Source organism: Echinops telfairi, unplaced genomic scaffold, assembly GCF_000313985.2.
Source record: "Echinops telfairi isolate 266 unplaced genomic scaffold, ASM31398v2 ScPeMD7_7467;HRSCAF=8505_1, whole genome shotgun sequence".
In the NCBI taxonomy this organism is placed as follows: Eukaryota; Metazoa; Chordata; class Mammalia; order Afrosoricida; family Tenrecidae; genus Echinops; species Echinops telfairi.
This window is the reverse complement of record NW_022111368.1, coordinates 12006388-12028237: the sequence shown is the minus strand read 5'-3', so window position 1 is coordinate 12028237 and position 21850 is coordinate 12006388. Positions and strand designations below refer to the sequence as shown.

The window sequence follows — 21850 nt, the reverse complement described above, 5'->3', positions numbered from 1 at the left end:
CCTCTACAATTTTATTGCTTCCTTTTGTTGTCTAAATGTCTTTTGTGTTTCAATTATTTTCTCTGTATTATTTGTTCTACCACCCTAACCTTTAACTAAAACAAAACATTAAATGACACTGATAAGAGGATACAGAAATGCATAGGATGTTAAAATATTTTCCCCTTTATCAGCAAAAGGTCAAAAAACCAGTTTTCTGCAAAATTTTTGTAAAAAATTTTGTAAAAGATGTTTGTAAAAGAGGTAGACAAGACAGAACAGTCATATGAAAGAGTGAAAGGCATTTTCCAACTTCTGGTTTCTCTCCTCTGGTATATTAGTAATGACTTAAAGTTGCTATACAGTTATGAGGAATGTGTATATTGCATACCACAACGTTTTATTAATGTAATTGTAAGGCTAATTAAACTAATTTTATTTAAAGTAAATCTACATTAAATTACAATATTAACAATCTCTAGACACAATGACCGTAAAATATAAGTAGAAATCTATTTGGTCTTTTATAGACCACATATAATATAGATCACAAATGAAAATTTACAAATATAGAAATGATACTTAAAGAGTGAGGATTTTAATATGGAAACCCATAAGATGTCATACTTTAAGCACGCATGTTTCAAAAAGGGAGACTTTTAATAATTTTGCACAAAATCAAATTATATAAACTTGGTATATTCCAGAAAATATTGCTTTTAACACTTATACCATGATCAAAATTCCTTTGGTAGTTTTTAATCAAAATGAAACATGCTATTATGTAAAGTATAAAGAAATATTTTTAAAATGTTATCACAAAAGTATCTTTTTCATAGTTACCATACTAACATCACTACAGAACTTTCATTTATTTTGCTGTTCAATCTCATATATATACAACACGAAACCAGATACCAACAGAATTCTCTTAATCTTTCAACAAAATACCCTCTGCGCTTCACAATATCAAGACTTTAAAGTCTCCTAAAAAACCCTTTACAGTGGTATAGCACAGAGAACAATTACTGTCCCTGTGTTTACTGTAAAAAGAAAACCAACTTTATTATAGCAATAATACAAATACTGCAATTAAAAAAAAAAAATCAAACAGCAGTTGCCCTAATGCAAAAAACAGGGCCTGCTAGACTCAATCTCAGAAGAGTAAACACGAACACACTAACCCCCAAAATTCTTAAACAGAAAATTCACAAATAACTTGGCTAAAATAAAGATGCTGATGTTACACTATATTAAACACATCAGATATACAACATCCTCTTGGCACATCAGAGATCTCACTGACAAACCTGATTTATAAAAAAATCAGTTATCAAAGTTTAAAACTATTTGAAAATAGAGGAAACAAACAGATGTCAGTATTTAGGTTGCATAATTGATCAGCCAGTTTTGAAAACTGTTTCTTCCTATGTTCATCAATTAAGGATTCTTGTTTTCAATCAAACTAAGGTTTCTTGACTCAGAAAAACCTAAATAATTTTTGTAGCTAGAGAATGCAGCATATAGGGTCTTTTTAATTGTGCATTCATGATCACACACACACAAAACAAACCAAACCTTCAGGCTTTTGCCACAAGAATAAGACCTTATAAAAGAACTTTTCACCAATATCTTCTTGTTCAGTCTCAAAATTACTCTGCAAAGCAATTGAAACAATTTAAATGCCTAAAAGAACAAGATGAATGCGGGGTAGGGGGGTGGGGAAGATCCATATGCCATTTGAAAATCCTTAAGTCTTATGTAGGATGTTCTAAGAATCATTTCCTTTCCTTCTAATCCACAAGGATCTTAGCTGGTCCAATCACTGAGAGACCTGGAGACAGCACAGATGTGTTTCATTCCTCTGAAGATACATTCTAGTGTTCTGCTAAAAGAAGACAGTCTGATGATTCCATTATGCCACGTAGTGGTACTGATTTGGATTATCTTTATCTCTCTCCATATAGTCTCTGTCTATGAGAGATTCAATTCGCTTTTTCAAATCTCCAGGCTACAAAAGAAAAAGAAAAATTCCAATTACAGTGATATTAAAATTACAAACACACAATACATCAAGGACAAATATTTAAAAAATTACAAATTGAATAAACTAAAACCTCCAGCTTCAAAGACAAGAGATTAATATCACGCCTGGATAAAAAATGCTTCCACAGGAATGCAACATTTCTTGTAGGAATTCCAAAAAGTTTGCAGCAAAACTCTTATTATATTTTAAATCCAGTTTCCACAAGCTTCTTGAAGCCCCAATTGTATATATACATGAGTACCTAAGCATGGTAGATTATAAAATATTTGTTTAAAAGGGATATCTGATAAAGTCTTATTGAAGTATTTTCAGCTTTTGCAACATTTCTAAGTACATTTTATTATTATATAAAAACAAGTTTCTGTATGTGACACACACAACTACATGAAGAGTACTTTTATAGAAATCATAGCAAGCTGTATTAAACAGAAATACCCAAATGGGAAACTACTGTTTCTCAACAGGGCCTCCCCATTGAGGTCTACCCACTTCTGAAGGCTGTGTTTCCATCTCTCTAACTTCCCCCAAGAATTTTGTGTTCTTCCGATTTGTACCATGACAAGATGGTAATTTTAGCATTCTCAAAGGACTACAATCATGTTCTTTGAGTCGGGGGAACAAAAAGTGTAAAGGGACAAAACCAAGACTGTAGGGTGGGTGGGGTAAGGTTTTCTATTAAAATTCCCTTAGGATAATAAGTCCTTACAGAATGAAGAGGTGGCTTTCATCATGCAAACAATCACACGGCACGACACGCAGGTCTTTCCCAACCACTGCAGTTTTCACTTTCCTTAAAGTGTCTTCCTCTTAGTCTCCCGTAATGGTCCTAACCTTCTCAGGTCACCTTTCTGCCTCAAATTCAGCCTGCCTAGGTCGGCAGCTTCCCTCCTGAGCCAGAGTTTTTATTGGACATCACTCCCAAGCCACCTTTTTTAAACGGCACTCAGACTGCAAGAGGCGTGTTACTGAGGGTTTCTCTGTACCCACCCACTGATTGCAGAGACATGCTGAAATAGCTTTTGGATGGAATAAACCATGCAAGCATGAACTAGAACCCCAGTGGCAATATGTTTTGACTGATCTGTGTGTGCTTATGTGTGCACACATATAATTTATACTTTTTTCCAAATAGCAAAACTCCTATTCTGTGAGAGATCATGTATTTTACAAGAACAAAAAAATTAAAAACCAAACCAAACTCACTGTCATGGAGTCTATTCCAACTTACAGTGATACTCTAGGACAGGGTAAAACTGGGCCTTAAATAGACTTGTTCAGTAACCATTTAAGTGCTTCAATTGCTTGGTGTCTTCATTTGTAAAGTGGAAAAACATTTGTGGCTTGTGGTGGGAAATATAAGAATAATGTCCATTATAATGTCTTATAAACTGTACAAATACTAAAAAACCAAGTTCACTGCCATCGAGTTGATTCTGATTCACAGTGACCCTACAAGGCAGGGCAGAGCTGCCCCTGTTGGTTTCTGAGACTGTAACTCTTTACAGAAGTAGAAAGCCTCATCTTTTTCCCAGATAGAGGCTGGCGGTTTCTTTGTTGTAGTTACCAACTGTGGTAGTTACATAATCTGTTGTCAATGTGAGACTTAAGAGTGAAGGGGTGAAAAAAAAAAAAGTGAAGGGGTGGAGTTTAGCCTGTTAGTCAGGTCGCAGTTTGATGACCTCATTTGGAGCTATATAGCTTGCTGGAGGCAGGGCACCTGATCACTTCCTGCGTGACATTATGCTAGTCTGATGGAGCTACACTGATGTAGCCAGAGCTCTGGGAGCTGGAGGAGCCACACAGAGACCTATACCAGTGCTGAAATGCTTCTACCACCATTGGATCCACAAGACTTTCCATCCACTGACCTGTGATCTTCCTGCATTTGGCATTATTGAATGGCTGCATGAGTCTAAAGAGTAATTTATGGACTAGTATTAGATATATGGGCTAATATGGACTTGATGTGGACTGGGATATACAATTACTCTTTGTATAAAACTCTCTCTTATACACACATACATGTCTATGAATTTGTTTCTCTAGTCAACCCAGACTAACACAGCAACCTAACGTATATGTAATATCACTAGGTATATATAAATCGCATTTGGAGGCTATAAAAACCAATTATTTGCTAATGTAAGAGGATACTTTCATAAATCCTTTAAATTTTAGACTAAAGGTGTCCCATCCTAAAAAGGAGACCTGGTAGCGCAGTGGTTAAACTCGCAGCTACTAACCAAAAGGTTGGCTTGAACCAAAACACTGCTAGTAGAACACAGATGTAGCAGTCTGCTTTCATACAAATTACAGCCTAGAAAACCCCGTGGGGCAGTTCGACCCTGCCCTTCAAGGATTCTACAAGTCATTATCAACCTGATGACTAAAAAGAAGTCCATCTTGACTTTTTTGTATTGGTGAAGGAATAAATAGATCTATTGCTGTTGAAATTTACAATACTAAATCACAGACACTATTCTTAAAGTCTATGTAACCAAGTCAATAACAGAAAGGCCAAGACGCAGGATAGTTCAATTACTCCTTATATTGGTAAATATATTTTAAAAAGTTTTCCCCAGGATTTCCCTAACTTTTCCTGTATTCCATGTAATCAGGACAGTAAATCAGTCTTAGAAATGGAGTTTGGCTTGAATGACTTTAGGGTATTCTTTCATAAGCAATGGCAGTGGTGATACATTATGAAGGTAGAAAATGCTTTATAGTTAATAAAATGCTGAATAAATTAGTTATTATGATTTCTTTATAATCCTGTGTTACAACCTCTTCTTCCACTCCTGAAAATATAAGCATATACCTATACCCTGAAGTGGGAGTTCTGGTGTCTATCATTTCATAGCTATTACATTGGTGATAATTTGAAAACAACAAAAAAAATTATCAGCAGCCTTCTAAATTTTTCTATACTTAGTATTTTCACAAAATTACATTTCTGTGACAAATGCGTACTTACAATGCAAGACACATGACATTGGAACAGGCTTTGTCCACTGTGTATCACTATACTACAAACTTAAACACTGCAGTTACCTTCACTGGGAACTTTAACTGGTTATATAATTCCGAGACCAGGAGGTTGTGACTCAGAGTCTTTCTCATCTTCATGATCCGAACGATGGCAGCATCAATTTGGTACTGTCTGTCTTGAAACACTCTTTCCGTGGTGCTAACTTGTTCCTCAACCTGGGCAGAATGGAAAGGAAAAAGAACCAAGTGTAAAGATGTATTTCCAGTATCATTTATCTCATCTTATTGAGCTTTAAGGGAAACTTTCTTTTGATGCAAAATGGTGAATTCTGGTGGATGAATACTGCTTAGCTATTTTCACCTGTTTAGTAATTCAGTTCTCCTCACACAGCAAAACTCCACCCAAACTTGAACACCAATATCTTAATCACTTTACTGGGGGCTCATACAACTCTTATCACAATGCATACACACATCAATTGTGTAAAGCACATTTGTACATTCATTGCCCTCATCATTCTCAAAACATTTGCTCTCCACTGAAGCCCCTGGCATCAGCTCATTTTTCCTCTCCTTCCCTTCCTCACGGACCCTTGATAATTTAGAAATTATTTTGTCATATCTTGCCCTGTCTGATGTCTCCCTTCACCGACTTTTCTGTTGTCCGTCCCCCAGGGAGGAGGGTATATGTAGATCCTTGTAATCGTTTCCCCCTTTCCAACCCACTCTCCCTGTACCCTCCCGGTATCGCCACTGCTATCTATCTTTGTGACAGACTAAAAGCTCCTCTAAGATGGGAGCTTGTGCTTTATTTTTAATGGCTGAAGACTTAGAATTTTGAGGGGGGCCTTGACTCAAAATAGATATTCAATAACTATTTGTTAAATGAAATTTTATAACTTGCCAGGAGTGACTATTTAATAAGAAATGTGCTTGTGGTAATGACTACAACACTGCTTGATATGACTGACCTATGGAATTGTCTGATGTCTGGATGAGGTCCTAATAAAATGGTTTGAAAGAAAAAAATATATAAGGTGTGTGGGAAGAAAAGTACAATTTGAGGAAGATAGAAGAAGATATAGCTAAGTATAGATATATGAGGGGTACACCAAAAAACCGGAACATTATTTTAAAGCAATGTATTTAAATTAATTTTTTTAAATAAAAAAACCGTATCACCTACAAAGTAGTTTCTATTACATTTAATACATTTGTCAAATCTGGGATTCCATTCTTGGAAACATTTTTTAAACTTATCCATTTGGATGGCTGACAGCACCTCCCTCATTTTTTTCCAACTCTTCTACAAGTCAAATAAATTGCTGTCCTGTCATGTCCCTCTCCATTCACAGAAGCAAAAAGAAGCTGCATGGATTGAGGTCAGGTGAGTAAGGTACATGGAACAAGAAAGGTATGCTGTTTGTTTTTTTTTGCCAAAAACTGGTACACTCAGAAGGCTGCATGAGCAGGGCAATGTCTTGGTGGCAACACCAGTTCTCTGTATGTCACAAATCAGGTCTTTTTTGTCACACCTGGTTACACAATTTTTTCAGAATCACTAAATAGAAAGCTTGATTAATAGTCTGACATGATAGAACGAACTCCAAATGAACTACAAGTCAACATTTTTGTACATTTGGAAGTTGACGTATGTCCAGAGGAGGTTTGTCACCAATCGACATTTAGATTTTTGAATGATTTTTTTGAATTTTTTTAAATGAGAAAACCACTTGTTTCCCACAGTGCTGTCCTTGTAAACTGTGTTCACTATCACAACAGCTTCTGCAGCATTTTTTCCGAGCAGGAAACACAATTTCACAGTCACACGCTGTTCTCTTAAATCAGCCATCACAAATAAACGGGGTTTGAGGGAAACTGCTTTCATGAAAAATATTCACTGTGACCGGAGAGAACCTTCCCAGGCGATGTCACTGGTGAATTAACTCAGAGCAAGTTGCTGTGTATTAAGAAAGATCCGCCCAGCGGAGTTTTTCCTGTTTTGTTTTTTTGGGGGGTTCCACCTTGTATATATTTATGTAATGAAATCAGAAGATATATATAGATTTAAGATGAAAATTGCAAGTTAATTCAACAAGGGCAATGAGGCCCCCATGCTAAATAAAAATACATCATTTTATAGGGGGCTCTAACAGAGTGATTTCATATTTTAAAAAGGTTATATTGTGTATATGCTACAGAAAAAGAAAACACCAACAAAAGCAGCGTGGTTATCTTTGAGGGGAGGAGACAACTGTTTCCTCTTTTGAATAACTTTAACATTCTATACCTTTTAATCACTCTACTTTAAATTCCTAACAGTAAACTAGTAGTATCAGAGGAGGTGTACATTAAAATATTAAGTGATGTCCAACTACCCACTAAAAATTTTGTATTAATCAAAATTTCTTTTTAAGAAGAAAAAAATGCCTATTTTCCCATATATGTTCTAGTCTTGGATATAATAAAATATTTTAAACTTTCCCAAATTGATATAAAAAATTGAATATCTGTTTTAATGAATATTTTAAAAATTCACCAGAGTAAACCTTTTCTTAAAAAAAAAATAAAATTTTGCTGGGGGCTCTTACAGCTCTTAACATTCCAGACATCAATTTTATCAAGCATGTTGTACATTTCCTAAACATTTACTTTCTATTTGAGCCATTGGTATCAGCTTTTTTCCTTCCCTCCTCCCCATCCCACCAGAGTGAACCTATTTTATATATTTATCTTAAACTTTTATTTTTATTTCTGTATTGGACATACTATTTGATTAGGTACATTTTAAGACTTCTAGCAAAAGTGAAGCAACCACTGTCTAGTATTGGAGCAAGTGTCTATGATATGATCGCACTCCTTCTTAAAACCACCACTCACTCCAGTTGCGATTTGGTATGACATGTACAAGACGGGCCAACCATAACCTTTTTATATATTGTGAATATTGGAGGTGCATCTAGGTCTTTGTACATGACAGTAGCCTTGGAGTGTATGGAGTTTTCTGCATTGAAGACCTACTGATTCATAACCTATGTTTGGATCAGTGATTTTTTTTTGAGTCTGATCAAAATTATAGACACTTTATTTGTATACATAGTATTATATATACAATTTCCGTGGGCCCACTGACTCATTTTCCCAGCTAGAAATCCTTACAAGTTCTATCCCAGAACCTCCGCTGTTTGAGGCTGAGGCTCATAGAATAGCTAAAATGTACTGTGCAAAATAAAAAGACAAGTGATTGGGTTTTGGAAAGTACATGATCATTCCACTCTATCAGAATTAGATATAGAAATTTAGTGAAAGCTACACTAAAATATACTATGTATTCAAATAAGGATGCTAGCAATATGCTTTAGACCTTTAGTAAGAAACTAATACAAACCATTGGTGAATGCTCTCATTGCAATCATAATAGAAAGGCCCAGGCAGAGTGTGAGAAAAATGTGGGACAAAATCCAAAATCATAAAAAAAGACCATATTGGGGTTTAGTAGACACTGGTAGAATCCCCCGAGACTATGGCTCTTAAGATACTGTTCAAGCCTGGAACTAAACCTACCCCTAACAACCTTTCATTCAAATCCATATGTGAGGAATTACTCCTCAGAACAAGCAACTATACAGGCCCAAAGGACAGAATATGCCCCCCCAAAGCAAGCCCAGAAAGCAGAGGGGGGTAGGAAAGAAGGACAAACAGAAATTAGGTTCCCAGAGAGAAAGTGGGAAAAGGGTTGTTAATGTCACAAAACCAAATGTGTTTTAAGTGATTTTTTCTAGAAAACTAAATCTGTTTGATAAGCATTCATCTAAACCACACTCAATGAGTTGGATTCAGGGGAAAAATAAGGTACTATAAAAAACTCATGCTTCTTTGGTAAATACCCTATTAATACAAAGACAAAATTATACATACGGTTTCTTTCATCTGAATTTGATTGATCTTTATTCTAAACAACTTGTGCTTGAAGTCTCCATTAAAAATGAATTTGTCTCCATCTTCTACATCCTTTCCTTTTGGACTTTTGATCAGTACACGTGCTTTACCACATGCCAGAGACTGTAATGTTCTTCGCAATTCACTATCCTCTGAAGGTGGGAGGAGAAATTGCAAGTAAATGCTGGCATTAAAAAGTACTTAGCAACAACAAAGTCATGACATAAAATGTGACATAGAAATATGGTCTCTAAAAAAAAAAAAAAGAAATATAGTCTATTTTTTAAAGTGAATAAATATTTTAAAATATTCACTCCTGAAAACAGTAATTTCAAGAGATTTTTCATACCTATACCAGTAGCCATTTTAATGTCTTCAAAACGGAATTCATCCCCTTCGTTGAACATGAGAAGTACTAACGTCTGAAAGAGGGAGACCTGGAACTCCTTTTTCCCCTAAAACAAGCAAGTGCATCAAACAACCGTTACGTTTCAAGTTGCGGTTATACAACCTTTGAAAAATTAGAAGAGGCCTCTGTTTTCAATCTTTCTGAGGGGATTAAAAAGTTATTAATAGCCACCAAATAAGAAAAAAACTAAGATATTTATTATAAAAACACACACTTATTAAATACTTTTGTTTTTATAGTAAAAGCACTGAACATGAAAGGAACTACCATTATTTGTTGCCAGATAAATGTCTAGAGTGCCTTAAGTTTAAAAGAAATCCTATCTTAGCTGATAAGACTATGACAAGGCAGTGATAAAATATGTAAGAAAGGTAAAGGTAGTAAAACAAAGCAAAATCCAAACCAACAATTTTATTAAATAAATAGTAAATATATAAATAGTAAAATCCGTCCAGCTTTCCTTTCCATTTTTCCTGTAATATATAAGATTAATGTAAGTTTAGCCTTTATTTATTGAGAAAGCCCTCATTGTAGAGATTCATCATTTAAATTAGAACATATACTTGAGAAATGCTAACTAGTTTTGTTTTCTGGTGTCCTAACTTCTTCCTAAAAAGAAAGTGACTGTATAAAGAAATGGAGTATTGGGATAAGGCAGCAGAATACGGTACTTCCTCCACAGTCAGTCCTAATCACGAGTCCCATGTCCCAGAGAGCTGTGGTCCTTCTCAAGGACTGAAGTGAACGCACTTATTGTTGTTGGTACAGATTATACATAGATTACGTTTGAAAAGTCAGCAAGTAAAGGAAAAACTGAGGATAATGGAAATTAAATTTCAAATTAAATTAAATTTACAGTTTATGTGTATAAACCCGTGGAATAAATAATATACAATAAAAAGCTATGCATACACCGCATATACTCATGTATAAGCCAAGTTTTCCAGCACATATTTAATGCATTTGTGGTAAAATTAAATGCTGCGGCTGATATTTGGGTCAGTTTATGTTCGAGTATATATGGTACATTGAAATAGCAATGCATAGTCAAATGGCTTTTTTTAGGCAAATGTTTTATAGTATCTATGCAAAATTAGAATTTTATAAATTCTTTTGCTTAGTGTACATAATTTAACCTCATTAAACTGTACTTAAATGAGAATGAATAGAACCTATGTATTTTGTAACATGTTTGTTTCATTTACTTATGTCATATGTACTTTCTCTTGACTCCAAATCACCACTCTTATTAATCGCATGGCGATATTATTAACCTCTCAAAATGTCTTAAGATAAATTCCTAGAATCGGTGCTACTAAAAATAAAGCAGGAATGATTTTCAGGTTTTTGAGATGTATTACGCAAATGTCCTTTAAAAAACTCAAAACTATGGTCACTCTTTTCAGCAGGGAACAAGAGAGCTGCTGCTTTAAAATATACTGACACCTTTAATTAACGAGCTAGCAAATGTGCCACACTGAATTTTTATTTGCGTCTCTTTGGTCAGCAGAGAAGCTGAACATGTTTTCATGGACACTGACAGTTTTTGCCAGACCCCCAAGGAACCATTAATCCAGTTACTGTCCCTATAGATTTACCTATTCTGGATTTCAGAGTTTTGCTCTTAGGAGCTGCCTCTTCACACTTTCTGTTCTTTATCCAACTACCTAAATGTTCTATTAATTGATTTTTATAGAATAGATATTACATAGTATTACATAAATGTTGTATTATATTTTGCTAATTTCCTTGCCTTTTAATGAGTTTTCAAACCCAACCTTCAAACTTTAATTTTCCAGAAGATGAGATGTTTTTGAAGATATTTGTACAAGTTTCCCCATTTCCTTGAGGCAGTGTTTTAATTAAAAATCAAAGAATTAGATCCCCCTCCAGGTTCCTTACCCATCAGACCAAATACTGGACTGAGTGGCTTTAAAAAAAAAAAAAAGAAAGAAAGAAAGAAGGAGGAAAAGTAAAACTGAAATGGATTTGGAGTGTCTAGTGACAAAGAAGTTCACTTCAAACATATATGACCAAAAAAAATTAAATTAGAAAAGCCAATTAACTTAGAACTGCCAATGTGGAGTCAAACTAAATCATTCTTTCCTACATTTGCAACCAAACTATAACCACAATTACACACAATGTATTATCATACTTACTAAACAAGCAAGCAATGAAACAAGAACTTACTTCCTTGAACTCTGCTTTTAAAACAGCATGACCCAAAGTAGTCTGCCACTGAAGTTTTCGACCACTGTGCTTTCCAAGATAAAATGTCTTAAATACTTCCTGAAGTTTAATCATCTGTGAAGCATAAAAATAAATTCCAACAAATTTAATTATGCTAATTGCCATTAATCTGGAGAACTACACATTCACTTTACAAAGCTTTTAGCATTTCTTTCCCACATCTGAACTAAATGACCAGTTCTTTATTTTGAGAGGTATTTTTTTTTGACTTCTATTATCTTTTAAAATGTCCACCATTCTAAGACATTGGGATTTTCCATCACACATGGAATAATGCTTAGATTTTTGTTAAACAGTGAAGACAGGCTGTGTTCTGCAGTATCCACAATCGCACACCTGGGCTCCCTATGGTCAATGGCATATATAATGAAGACCCTTAGCTAGCAAGATCAGAGATGATGTCCTTAAGTTATAGACCATGCCTGCAGGTCCAACAATAGCTTACTTACGCCATCTTCTGCTTTCACTTGAACATTTCATTTTTCATTCCAGTGAGGCCAGAATTTTTTATTATGCGTGGCTTCTCCATCTTTCACTGTTGCCCACAAATTGCCACTAAGTTTTTACTATTAATTTGTCTATGACACCCCAAATGTACCGTATATACTCGAGTATAAGCTGACCCGAATATCAGTGAGGGACCTAATTTTACCACAAAAACTGCATTAAAAATGTGCTGGAAAAACTCGGCTTATACACGAGTATATACGGGTAAGCCATTTTCTGTACCATTAAAAGAACAAGGCAATCAATGCATTTTAAAACCAGAGATGCCTGAGGTAAAAGAAAATGTCTTTTCAAGACTGGTAAATCTGTCCCTGCCCCTCTATCCTTTAGCGTAGGCCACCATCTTCTACTACAGAAGGACTCCCAATTGTACTGTTTTACCATTATACATGTTTTTTTTTGTTTTTTTTTCTCCCCATATCCACTTCACTTTTTAATCTACTCAATTTTTGGTTTCTATTGGTATCAAAACTGTCACTTCCAAGGTCACCAGTGCCTTCTGTGTTGCCAAATCCAATGGAGTCCCATCAATTTTCATTTGGCTAGATGAGTTAACTCAAGTTTTCAAACGGCTAACCCACTATTCCTTCCCTTCCTGCAACCCCAGCCCTCTATTCTTTTCTTGAGTCTTTTATCTTTTTCATCTTCCCATTGACTCCCTAGAAGTCAGTACTCTCTAGGGCAGTGGTTCTCAACCTCCCTAATGCTATGACCCGTTAATACAGTTCCTCATGTGGTGAATCCCCAACCATGAAATTATTTTCGTTGCTACTTCATAACTGTAATTTTGCTATGAATTGTAATGTAAAATGCCTGATATACAGATGTATTTTCATTGTTAAAATTGAATATAATTAAAGCATAATGATTAATCACAAAATATGTAATTATATATTGTGAATTATTTATTTCTAATTATAAATAAATGAAATTTTGTCTTGAAGCACAGTGTTGCCAAGGATTTCATTGTCAAGGAACCATAATCACCACTCATAAAAAGCACCAATCAAGTCTAATGTTGTATTGTAGTGGGCAAAACTGTGACATAAGACATCTTTAAGGGATTAAAAGTAAAGACAGTCACTTTGAGGACAAGGGTGCACCTGCCTGAAGTCATGACTATTTCAATCATCTCACATGCATGGGGAAGCTGGAAAATTAATAATGAAGACGACAGAAAATGATGCATTTGAATTACAGTGTTGGCAAAGGATACTGAATATACCATGGAGGGCCAGAAGCACAAACAAATTTATTTTGAAATAAGTACAGCTAGCTGAGTACTTCTTTTCTCAAAACATTTTCTCTCCATTTAAACCCCCGACATTAGGTCCTCATTTTTCTTAGAAGGCAGAGTGGTCTCATGTAATTGCGACATGTTCTAGGAAGGACCAGTCTCTGGAGAAGGGCATCATGCTTGGTCAGCGAAAGGGAGGACGACTCTCACTAAGGTGGACTGACACCATGTCTACAACAACAGACTCAAGCATAGGAAAGGTTGTGAGGATGATGCATGATCAGGTAGTGTATTGTTGTTGTACACAGGGTCACTGTGAGAAATACACCAACAACATCTAATAATAACATTAAGAGGCAAAAGGAGTCCTGGGGTGTAACGGTAAAACACTTACTTGGGCTGCTACCCTAAAGGTTGGAGTTGGAACCACCAGCTACCCCACTGGAGACCAACCTGGCAATCTGCTCCTATAAAGATTACAACCTAGGAAACCCTATGGAGTAAGTTTTTACTGTCCTATGGGGTCATCATGAGTTAGAATCGACAGTATTCAACAACAAAATCACTAAGAGGGGCAAATGATTATCATATGCCCATTCACATATCACAGAGAGAAGAATGCAACATCTCTTAGGTAGTATTCCAGTGGGTAAGCATTGGACTGCCAACCCCAAGGAGGGAGGTTCAAACTCACCAGCCACTCCACAGTAGAAAGATGAGGCTATCTGCTCCCACAGATTTATAGCCTAGGAAAGCTATGAGTTTCCTAGCTATGCGGGTGGTTGCGATGAATTGGAATGGACTCAATGGCAGCAGGTAGCTAGTATTCTGACTGGATATGTATAACCTGAATTGAATCATGAAGGTACTTCAAAACACACGAAGAAAACCAAGAGTCCATAAAAACTGCCATGTATCCTCACCATATGTCAATGTCATGCAAGAAAAAGGAAGGAGATGAAAGGAAACTAAAGAAATGACAACTAAACATAATATGTGAACCTGGACCGGATCTTCCTTCTATTAGAAAAAAACTACAAAGCACATTCGTGAGAGAATTGATAAAATACGGACCACATACTGGATCAAACTATTGTATTAATGTTAGGTTTCTGAATATGACAATTGCATTCTGGGTATGTTTTTAGGAAATACATGCTAAAGCAGTAAGAGTAAAGGGGCATGATGCAATCTGCTCTCAAAGAAAAACAGAGGCACTAAAGAACTGTGTTGACTTGGGAGCTGTCAAGTACACATAAAACACATGTGGATGAGGGGTTAGAAGTAGGAAAGGCTGAATCCTAACAGCTTTCTATGTATAGCTGAGAAGTTTAGGTGAGCAGAGAATAAGGGGGGAAAGAAGCAGATTTCTTTGGGGGGAAGTGGTTATAATAATAGTGCCATTTCCAACAGGGCAGAGATACAGGGAGAAAATTCTAATTTTGCAAGTCCGAGTCTGTTCAAGTTGACAACTGTACACACAAGCTTCAAGTTCAGGAGCTGGTGTGGGTGGCTGGCAGTGGGATGCAGTCACAGAAGATGAATACGTGGGATGAGAGAAGTGCTGAGGGGAGAATTCTGGAGAACTTTTAGTATTTCTAAGACGAGGAAAAAAAAACCTAACTGACCAGTGGGGGTCAGAAAAGGAGAAAGAACAAATATTTTTAACACAGAAGAGGGAGAGAGTCAATGTCAAGTCCCAGACAGGTTCTCTGTTCCCACAACTGCATGCCTTTCTTTGCTTTGCTCCATGCTCCTTAGCTAATACTTTGTGTCTATGAAAATATCACTCTTTGAAGCCAGTAAAAGTGTCACCTTTCTTAGTATCTTTTTTAAAAATCATTTTTTTGGGAGCTCTTATAAAATCCATACATCAATTGTGTCAAGCACATTTGTACATTTTGCCATCATCTCTTTAGAAACATTTTATTTCTACTTAAGCCCTTGGTATGAGCTCCTCTCTTTTTACCCTTCCTGCCCACCCTTGTGAACCCTTGATAAATTACAAATTACCATTTTCATATTTTATACTGTCCACTATCTCCCTTCACCCATATTTCTGTTGTTTATCCCCCTAGTGTGTGTGTGTGTGTGTGTGTCTTTTCCACGTTGATCATTGTGCTTGGTTCTTTTCTCCCTCTTCTTCCCCCATGTTCCCTCTACCCTCATGGTATCGCTACTCACATTACTGTTCCTGAGGGGTTTGTCTGTCCTGTATTCTGTGTGTTGAGAGCTCTTATCTCTACCGCTCCGGTGTAGCCAGATTTGTAAGGTAGAAATGGGGTCATGATAATGGGGGGCCAGTATTAAAGAACTAGAGCAATGTTGTGTTGTTTCGTCAGTGCTATACTGTACCCTGGCTGACCTGACCCTTCATTGTGGCCCTTCTGTGAGGGGACGTCTAATTGTCTACAGATGGGCTTTGGGTCTCTGTTCTGATCCCCTTGTTCGCATTGATATGTTTATTTGTTTTGGGTCTCTCCATTATCTTTTTATAAAGTTATTGGTGCCCATACCCGTTTCTCCTAGCCGAGCTTAGGATTCTTTCTTTCTATGATTCCCCCCTGGTATCCAGAGTCATGGCTGGCATATATGGGTCTAAACACTGCTAGTCATAGACCTTTATTTAGCATTGTCTATAACAGAAGGTAATCAATAACCAGATAAGACTCACAGCTCTGCAAAAAATTTTAAAATGACTGTGTTAATGATGTGTTGAGACTGATGACCTCATGAATAGTCAGCAAGTCAAGACATATAAGCCAAAAAGTTTCACAGAAAGATTGTTTCTGTGAATGTTCACTTTGAAAGTAACACTGCTTTCTAGACATTCATCACTCACTGCCATCAAGTCAGTACTGACTCCTACGCTCTATAGGGCAGGGTAGAACTGCACCTGTCAGTTTCCAAGACTGTCACTATGTACGGGAGTAGAAAACCCAATTTTTCTCCGAGGTAAGGCTAGGAATTTCAAACTTCAGACCTTGTAAATCTCAGGCAGACACCTAATTACTACACCATCAGGGCTCCAAGAAGACATTTATTCCACCAAGAGTATTTTCATTTTGAGAGTGTGAGAGAGAGTATGTTGTGAGAGAGTCTGTCTGTGCATGGCATAAACCTAACAATTGAAACAGTCAATATTCTTTGGTAGCACTTATACATTCAAAATAAATGACAGCATTTTCTTTAACATACTTACTTCTGGATTTAAATGTACTTCCATAGGTGTGTATGTTGGCCAGTATCCCATTGTGAGAATGTTTACTGTTAGATCTATAGATCCTGGGTCACTTTGATTCTGTATATACTAAAACAGATAAATCCATCAAAAGCAATTTATTAATAAAAATATGATGCAATCAAACCATTTTACTGTTTTTCTTTAGTCTTTAGAACACATTACACTGAAGATGTACACAGCCTGTATTAGAACTGAAATTCTGAGCACTAGGTTTGGAGAAAACTATGAGTGCCAGCCGGGGCCCTAAATCTATTTAGAGTCTTCATAGAGATTCAGCCTCCATTGCGTTCTTTCTGAGGGTTGACAGGTAATGTGAAAAATCTTTGTCCTCAGACAGAGTGTTTGCTGCAATTTCTCTGAGGGCCACTCTCTCTCAGGTACTTGCCTGAGTGAGACTGTGATGGAATTTGAGGGATTAGGGTTTTATGGCCCAACTAAGATGATCATGGGACCTTGGAACCAATCCTGTAAGCTTTTCTTATCTCTGATAGGGCATGTATCCCAGCCACAGTTCTTTTCCAAATTCTTTAGTCCTGCCTATGACTGTGATAAATTGATCTGCGACAAATCATGATTTTCAGTTTCCTTTGTTCTCCATATCCTAATTAAGTAGCCACAAGGCTGAGAATCCCTTTGTGGTAGTTATATAATCTGTTGTCAATTGGGGAGGATTAAGAGTGAAGGGGTGGAGTTCAGCTGATCAATCAGGTCACAGCATGATGACCTCATTTAGAGGTGCTAAGGAGGTAAATAGCTCGCTGGAGGCAGGACACCACAGACCCATTCCCTAGGAGCCATTGCGGCTGACAAGACACATGGAGCTGCACTAGTGTCCTGAGCTAGAGGAGCCATTTGGAGATCCCTGCCAGCACTGAGATGCTTACAACTCCACTGGATGCACATTATATGTGTTTCCTGAGTCTGAAGAGGACTTTATAGATTGTTATCAGATGTATGGGCTACTAATGGACTTATGGACTGGATCTGGACTGAGCTCAGATGTTTTCTTAATGTACAATTACTTTTATATAAAGCTTTCTTATACACACGCATGTCTATGAATTTGTTTCTCTAGTCTACCCAGACTAACACACCCTTAGACACCATTATGGCCTCAAACTGATGGTCTACCTTTATCTGGATGATTCATTTTCATCTTTGTCTTATCTCTGTCCTGTTTTAAGCTTAATAAAGGGGTCTCTATAAAATATATTTGAATGTGGGGTCTTTTACCCCAAACACAAGCCAAACGATATATTCTAAAATCAGTTTATACATATATAATACTATCTACATATAGTATAGATATGAAGTATAGTATGTCAATTTAAAACTAGGCTCACTGAAATAATTCACACATTTTAAGAAACTGTTTCACTTGAGAAACAAACCCAAACACACGTACCTGCTTAAAATGAACCATGATGTCTTTTGAAAGTTCCATATCCTTGAACATACCTTCCAATTTGCTGGTAAAAGCAGCACCACATTCTGTTATAAAAATAAAGTCCTCATTTAAAATATATCAGAAGCAACATGTATTATCTCAATAAATTCGCTTCAGATTATGGGAAAAAATTCTGGTCTACATATGCTTACCATGTTTTAATTTTGACAACATAGATTTTTCAGCATCCACGGAGGCACTTTTCCCAACAAGGAGTCTTTTTGCCAAATCCTTTTTGTAAAATGCTTCAAAGACATCTTTACCTATTTAAAGTCCAATAATAATAGCATAAGACTTTAGATAGTTGATGTGTAAATGTTACACTTCAATGGCTGAAAAATTCTAAAAAGCGTTCATTTAATGCCAACCAGCTTTAATGATAATGAAATTGCTGTTAAATTTTCACAAAAGATTATTTTCCATTCCATCAGTAGCTCTACTCTATTTTCTGTATTAACATGAAAATAGAAAACGTTTCTGTTAACTTATTCATGAAATGATGGATGCATATAGATATTACATTGCATTTTCTAAGCAACCGATTTTAGTAGAAAATTTATATTGCTTACCATGAATAAACCTGAATATTATCATAATTTTGTCAAGGATTCGTTCTAGTTCTTCATCTGTTGCTTCTTTATTACCCGCTCTTAGCTTGGAATCAACATGCTTTGCTGTAAAATTCAGAATTACAATTATTTTAAAAAATAAGCAGTAAAAAAAAGCATTAATTACATGATACATTTTATAAATTAGAAAAAAGAATAAGTACTTTCTAAAACTTCAACAATCCAAAGATTTATTTTATTTTTACCTATTCCAAGAAAGGTGACCCAACAGGATAGACAATTGTAGAACAATCTCACTGTTAATCACACAAAATTAAAATTTTGCTTAAGATCATTAACAGTATATATTGACAAAGAGCTGCTAGAAACGGAAGCCAGATTCAGAAGACCAGGAACAAGGGATATCTCATTAATGATGTCAGATGGATCTTGGCTAAAAGTTAAGTGTTTACTTGTGTTTTATGGACTATTCTAAGTAATTAAACGGTGTGGATCATAACAAACTATAGATAGCCTTGAGAAGAGTGGGAATTCCAGAACACTTCTTTTTGCTCATGAGGAACCTGTACGTGGATCAAGAGGCAGCTGTGCCAACAGGACAAGGAATACAGCATAGTTTAAAACCAAGAAAGGTATGCATCAGGGATGTAGTCTCTGTTGGTTTTACAACTTAATGTAAAGAAGACCTACATCAGCTCAACTAAACCAAAGGCAACATCATGATAAATGGAGGTAAGGTTGAAGTTGTCAAGGACTTCATCTTGCTTGGATTCACAATCAATGCTTATGGATGCAGTAGTCAAGGGATCAAACAATGCACTGCATTAGATGAATCTGCTGCACAGTGCTATTAAATTGTTGGAAAGCAAGGCTGTTACTTTGAGGACTAACGTGTACTTGAGGCAAGCCACAAAATTTTCTTTTTTTCCCTAAAGACCCTTTATCTTTTTTTTTTAAAGTCAATTTATTGGGAGCTCATACGACTCATCACAATCCATACATACATCAATTGTATAAAGTACATTTGTACATTTGTTACCCTCGTTATTTGTTTTTAAATAATTTTATTGAGGGCTCGTACAATTCTTATCACAGTCTTTATCTTTTAAAATACTTTTATTGGGGGCTCTTACATCTATTATCATAATCCATACATTCATCCAGTGTGTCAAGCACATTTGTCATCATCATTTTCACAGTATTCTCTTCCCACTGAGCCCAATATCAGCTCCCCATTTCTTCCCCCTTCTGCCCTCCCTCACGAACCCTTGATAAGTTATAGATTCTATTTTCCATGTTACATTGTCCCCCGTCGCCCCTCCCCTGCTTTCCTGTTATTCATCCCCCTGGGAAGGGGTTCTAGTTTGAGCCTTCTGATCAATTTCCCCTTTCCCCCCACTCCCTCCCCTAACCCTCCTGGGGAATCCTCAACTCTCCTTGTTGGCCCTGAGGGTTTTATCTATCCTGGATTCCGTGTTGTAGGCTCTTATCTGTAGCAGTATGAATGCTCTGGTCTAATCTGATTAGTAAGGGAGAACTGAGGTCACGATAGGAGGAAGAACCAAAGAACTAGAGCACAGTTGTGTTTCATCAGTGCTACACTGCCCCCTGACTAACACATCTCTTCCCCGTGACACCTCTGTGAGGGGATTTCCAATTGTCCACAGATAGGCACTGGGTAAGGTGACCAGACGTCCTGATTTTTGGAAAGAACGCACGACAAGCTAGGTTATACGGTTTTCAGTTGCCATGCGGCTATTTTGCCAGGATATGAGTTTTATCAATGGTGTCCCGCTTTACCAATGTTAAAATCTGCTCACCTTAGCCTTGGGTCTCCATGCTCCCCTCCCCACTACCCCATTCACCTTTGGGTATGGTCTCATTCTGGGTCTTAGATGCCTGATACCTGTTCCCATTGACACCTCATGATCACACAGGCTGGTGTGCCTCTTCCATGTGGGCTTTGTTGCTTCTCAGCTAGATGGCTGCTTGTTTATCTTCAAGCTTTTAAGATCGCAGATGCTGTATCTTTTGATAGGCGGACACTATCAGTTTTCTTAACCACATTTGCTTATGCAGCCATTTTGTCTTCAGCGAACATGTCCGGAAGGTGAGCATCACAGAAAGCCAGATTGTTAGAACAAAGGGCTCTTGTATTAAGGGAGTATTTGAGTTGAGGCCCAATGTCCATCTGCAACCTTAATTCTTTTTTTTCTTATTTAATTATTTTATTGGGGACTCGTACAACTCTTACCACAATCAATACATACATCTATTGTGTGAAGCACATTTGTACATTTGTTGCCATCATCATTCTCAAAACATTTGGTATCTACTTGAGCCCTTGGTATCTGTTCACACCCCCCCCCCTTCCTCCCTGTTATCCCTTCCCTCATGAACCCTTGATAATTTATAAATTATTACTTTGTCATATTTTACACTGTCCAACGGTTCCCTTCACCCACTTTTCTGTTGTCCATCCCCCAAGGGGTTATATGTAGATCCTTGTAATTGGTTCCCCCTTTCCACCCCACCATCTCTTCAACCTCCCGGTATCGCCACTCTCAGTACTGGTCCTGAAGGGATCATCTGTCCTGGATTCCCTGTGTTTCTAGTTCCTATCAGTATCAGTGTACATCCTCTGGACTAGCCAGATTTGTAAGGTAGAATGGGATTATGATAGTTTGCGGAGGGTTGGGGGTGGGGTGGGGGGAGGAAAAGGCCGGGGATGGAAGCATTTAGGAACTAGAGGAAAGTTGTATGTTTTATCGTTGCTACACCCACCCTGACTGGCTCATCTCCTCCCTGACACCCTTCTCTAAGGGGATGTCCAGTTGTCTACACATGGGTTTGGGTCCCTAATCAGCACCCCCCCTTATTCACAATGATTTGATTTTTTGTTCTTTGATGCCTGATCCCTTCGGCACCTCGTGATCACACAGGCTGCTGTGCATCTTCCATGTGGGCTTTTTGCTTCTCAGCTAGATGGCCATTTGTTTACCTTCAAGCCTTTAAGACCCCAGATGCTACACCTTTTGATAGCCGGGCACCATCATTTTTCTTCACCATATTTGCTTATGCTTGTCTTCAGCGAACAAGTGGGAAGGTGAGCATCACAGAATGCTGGATTGTTAGAAGTGTTCTGTGTTAAGGGAGTACTTGAGTTGAGGCCCAATGTCCATCTACAACCTTAATTCTTAACATACAGATTGAGTACATAGTTCTATTCCC

General features: G+C 37.0%; 1 protein-coding gene across 3 annotated transcripts in view; it reads right to left on the bottom strand.

Annotated features, from left to right (window-relative positions):
* Nucleotides 1-394: 394 nt before the first annotated feature.
* The window catches only part of CUL4A (cullin 4A), an 80578-nt gene continuing 59122 nt past the window's right edge, over nucleotides 395-21850 (bottom strand). For all 3 annotated transcript variants that reach the window (XM_004704418.2, XM_045283881.1, XM_045283880.1), the window contains 9 exons: nucleotides 18620-18724; nucleotides 18203-18313; nucleotides 18009-18094; nucleotides 16562-16669; nucleotides 11556-11669; nucleotides 9303-9408; nucleotides 8933-9105; nucleotides 5078-5230; nucleotides 395-1990 (listed from right to left, as the gene is read on the bottom strand). In XM_004704418.2, coding sequence (XP_004704475.2) covers nucleotides 1895-1990; nucleotides 5078-5230; nucleotides 8933-9105; nucleotides 9303-9408; nucleotides 11556-11669; nucleotides 16562-16669; nucleotides 18009-18094; nucleotides 18203-18313; nucleotides 18620-18724 — 1052 coding nt within the window. In that variant the 3' untranslated portion in view covers nucleotides 395-1894. The remainder of the gene's footprint in view (nucleotides 1991-5077; nucleotides 5231-8932; nucleotides 9106-9302; nucleotides 9409-11555; nucleotides 11670-16561; nucleotides 16670-18008; nucleotides 18095-18202; nucleotides 18314-18619; nucleotides 18725-21850) is intronic.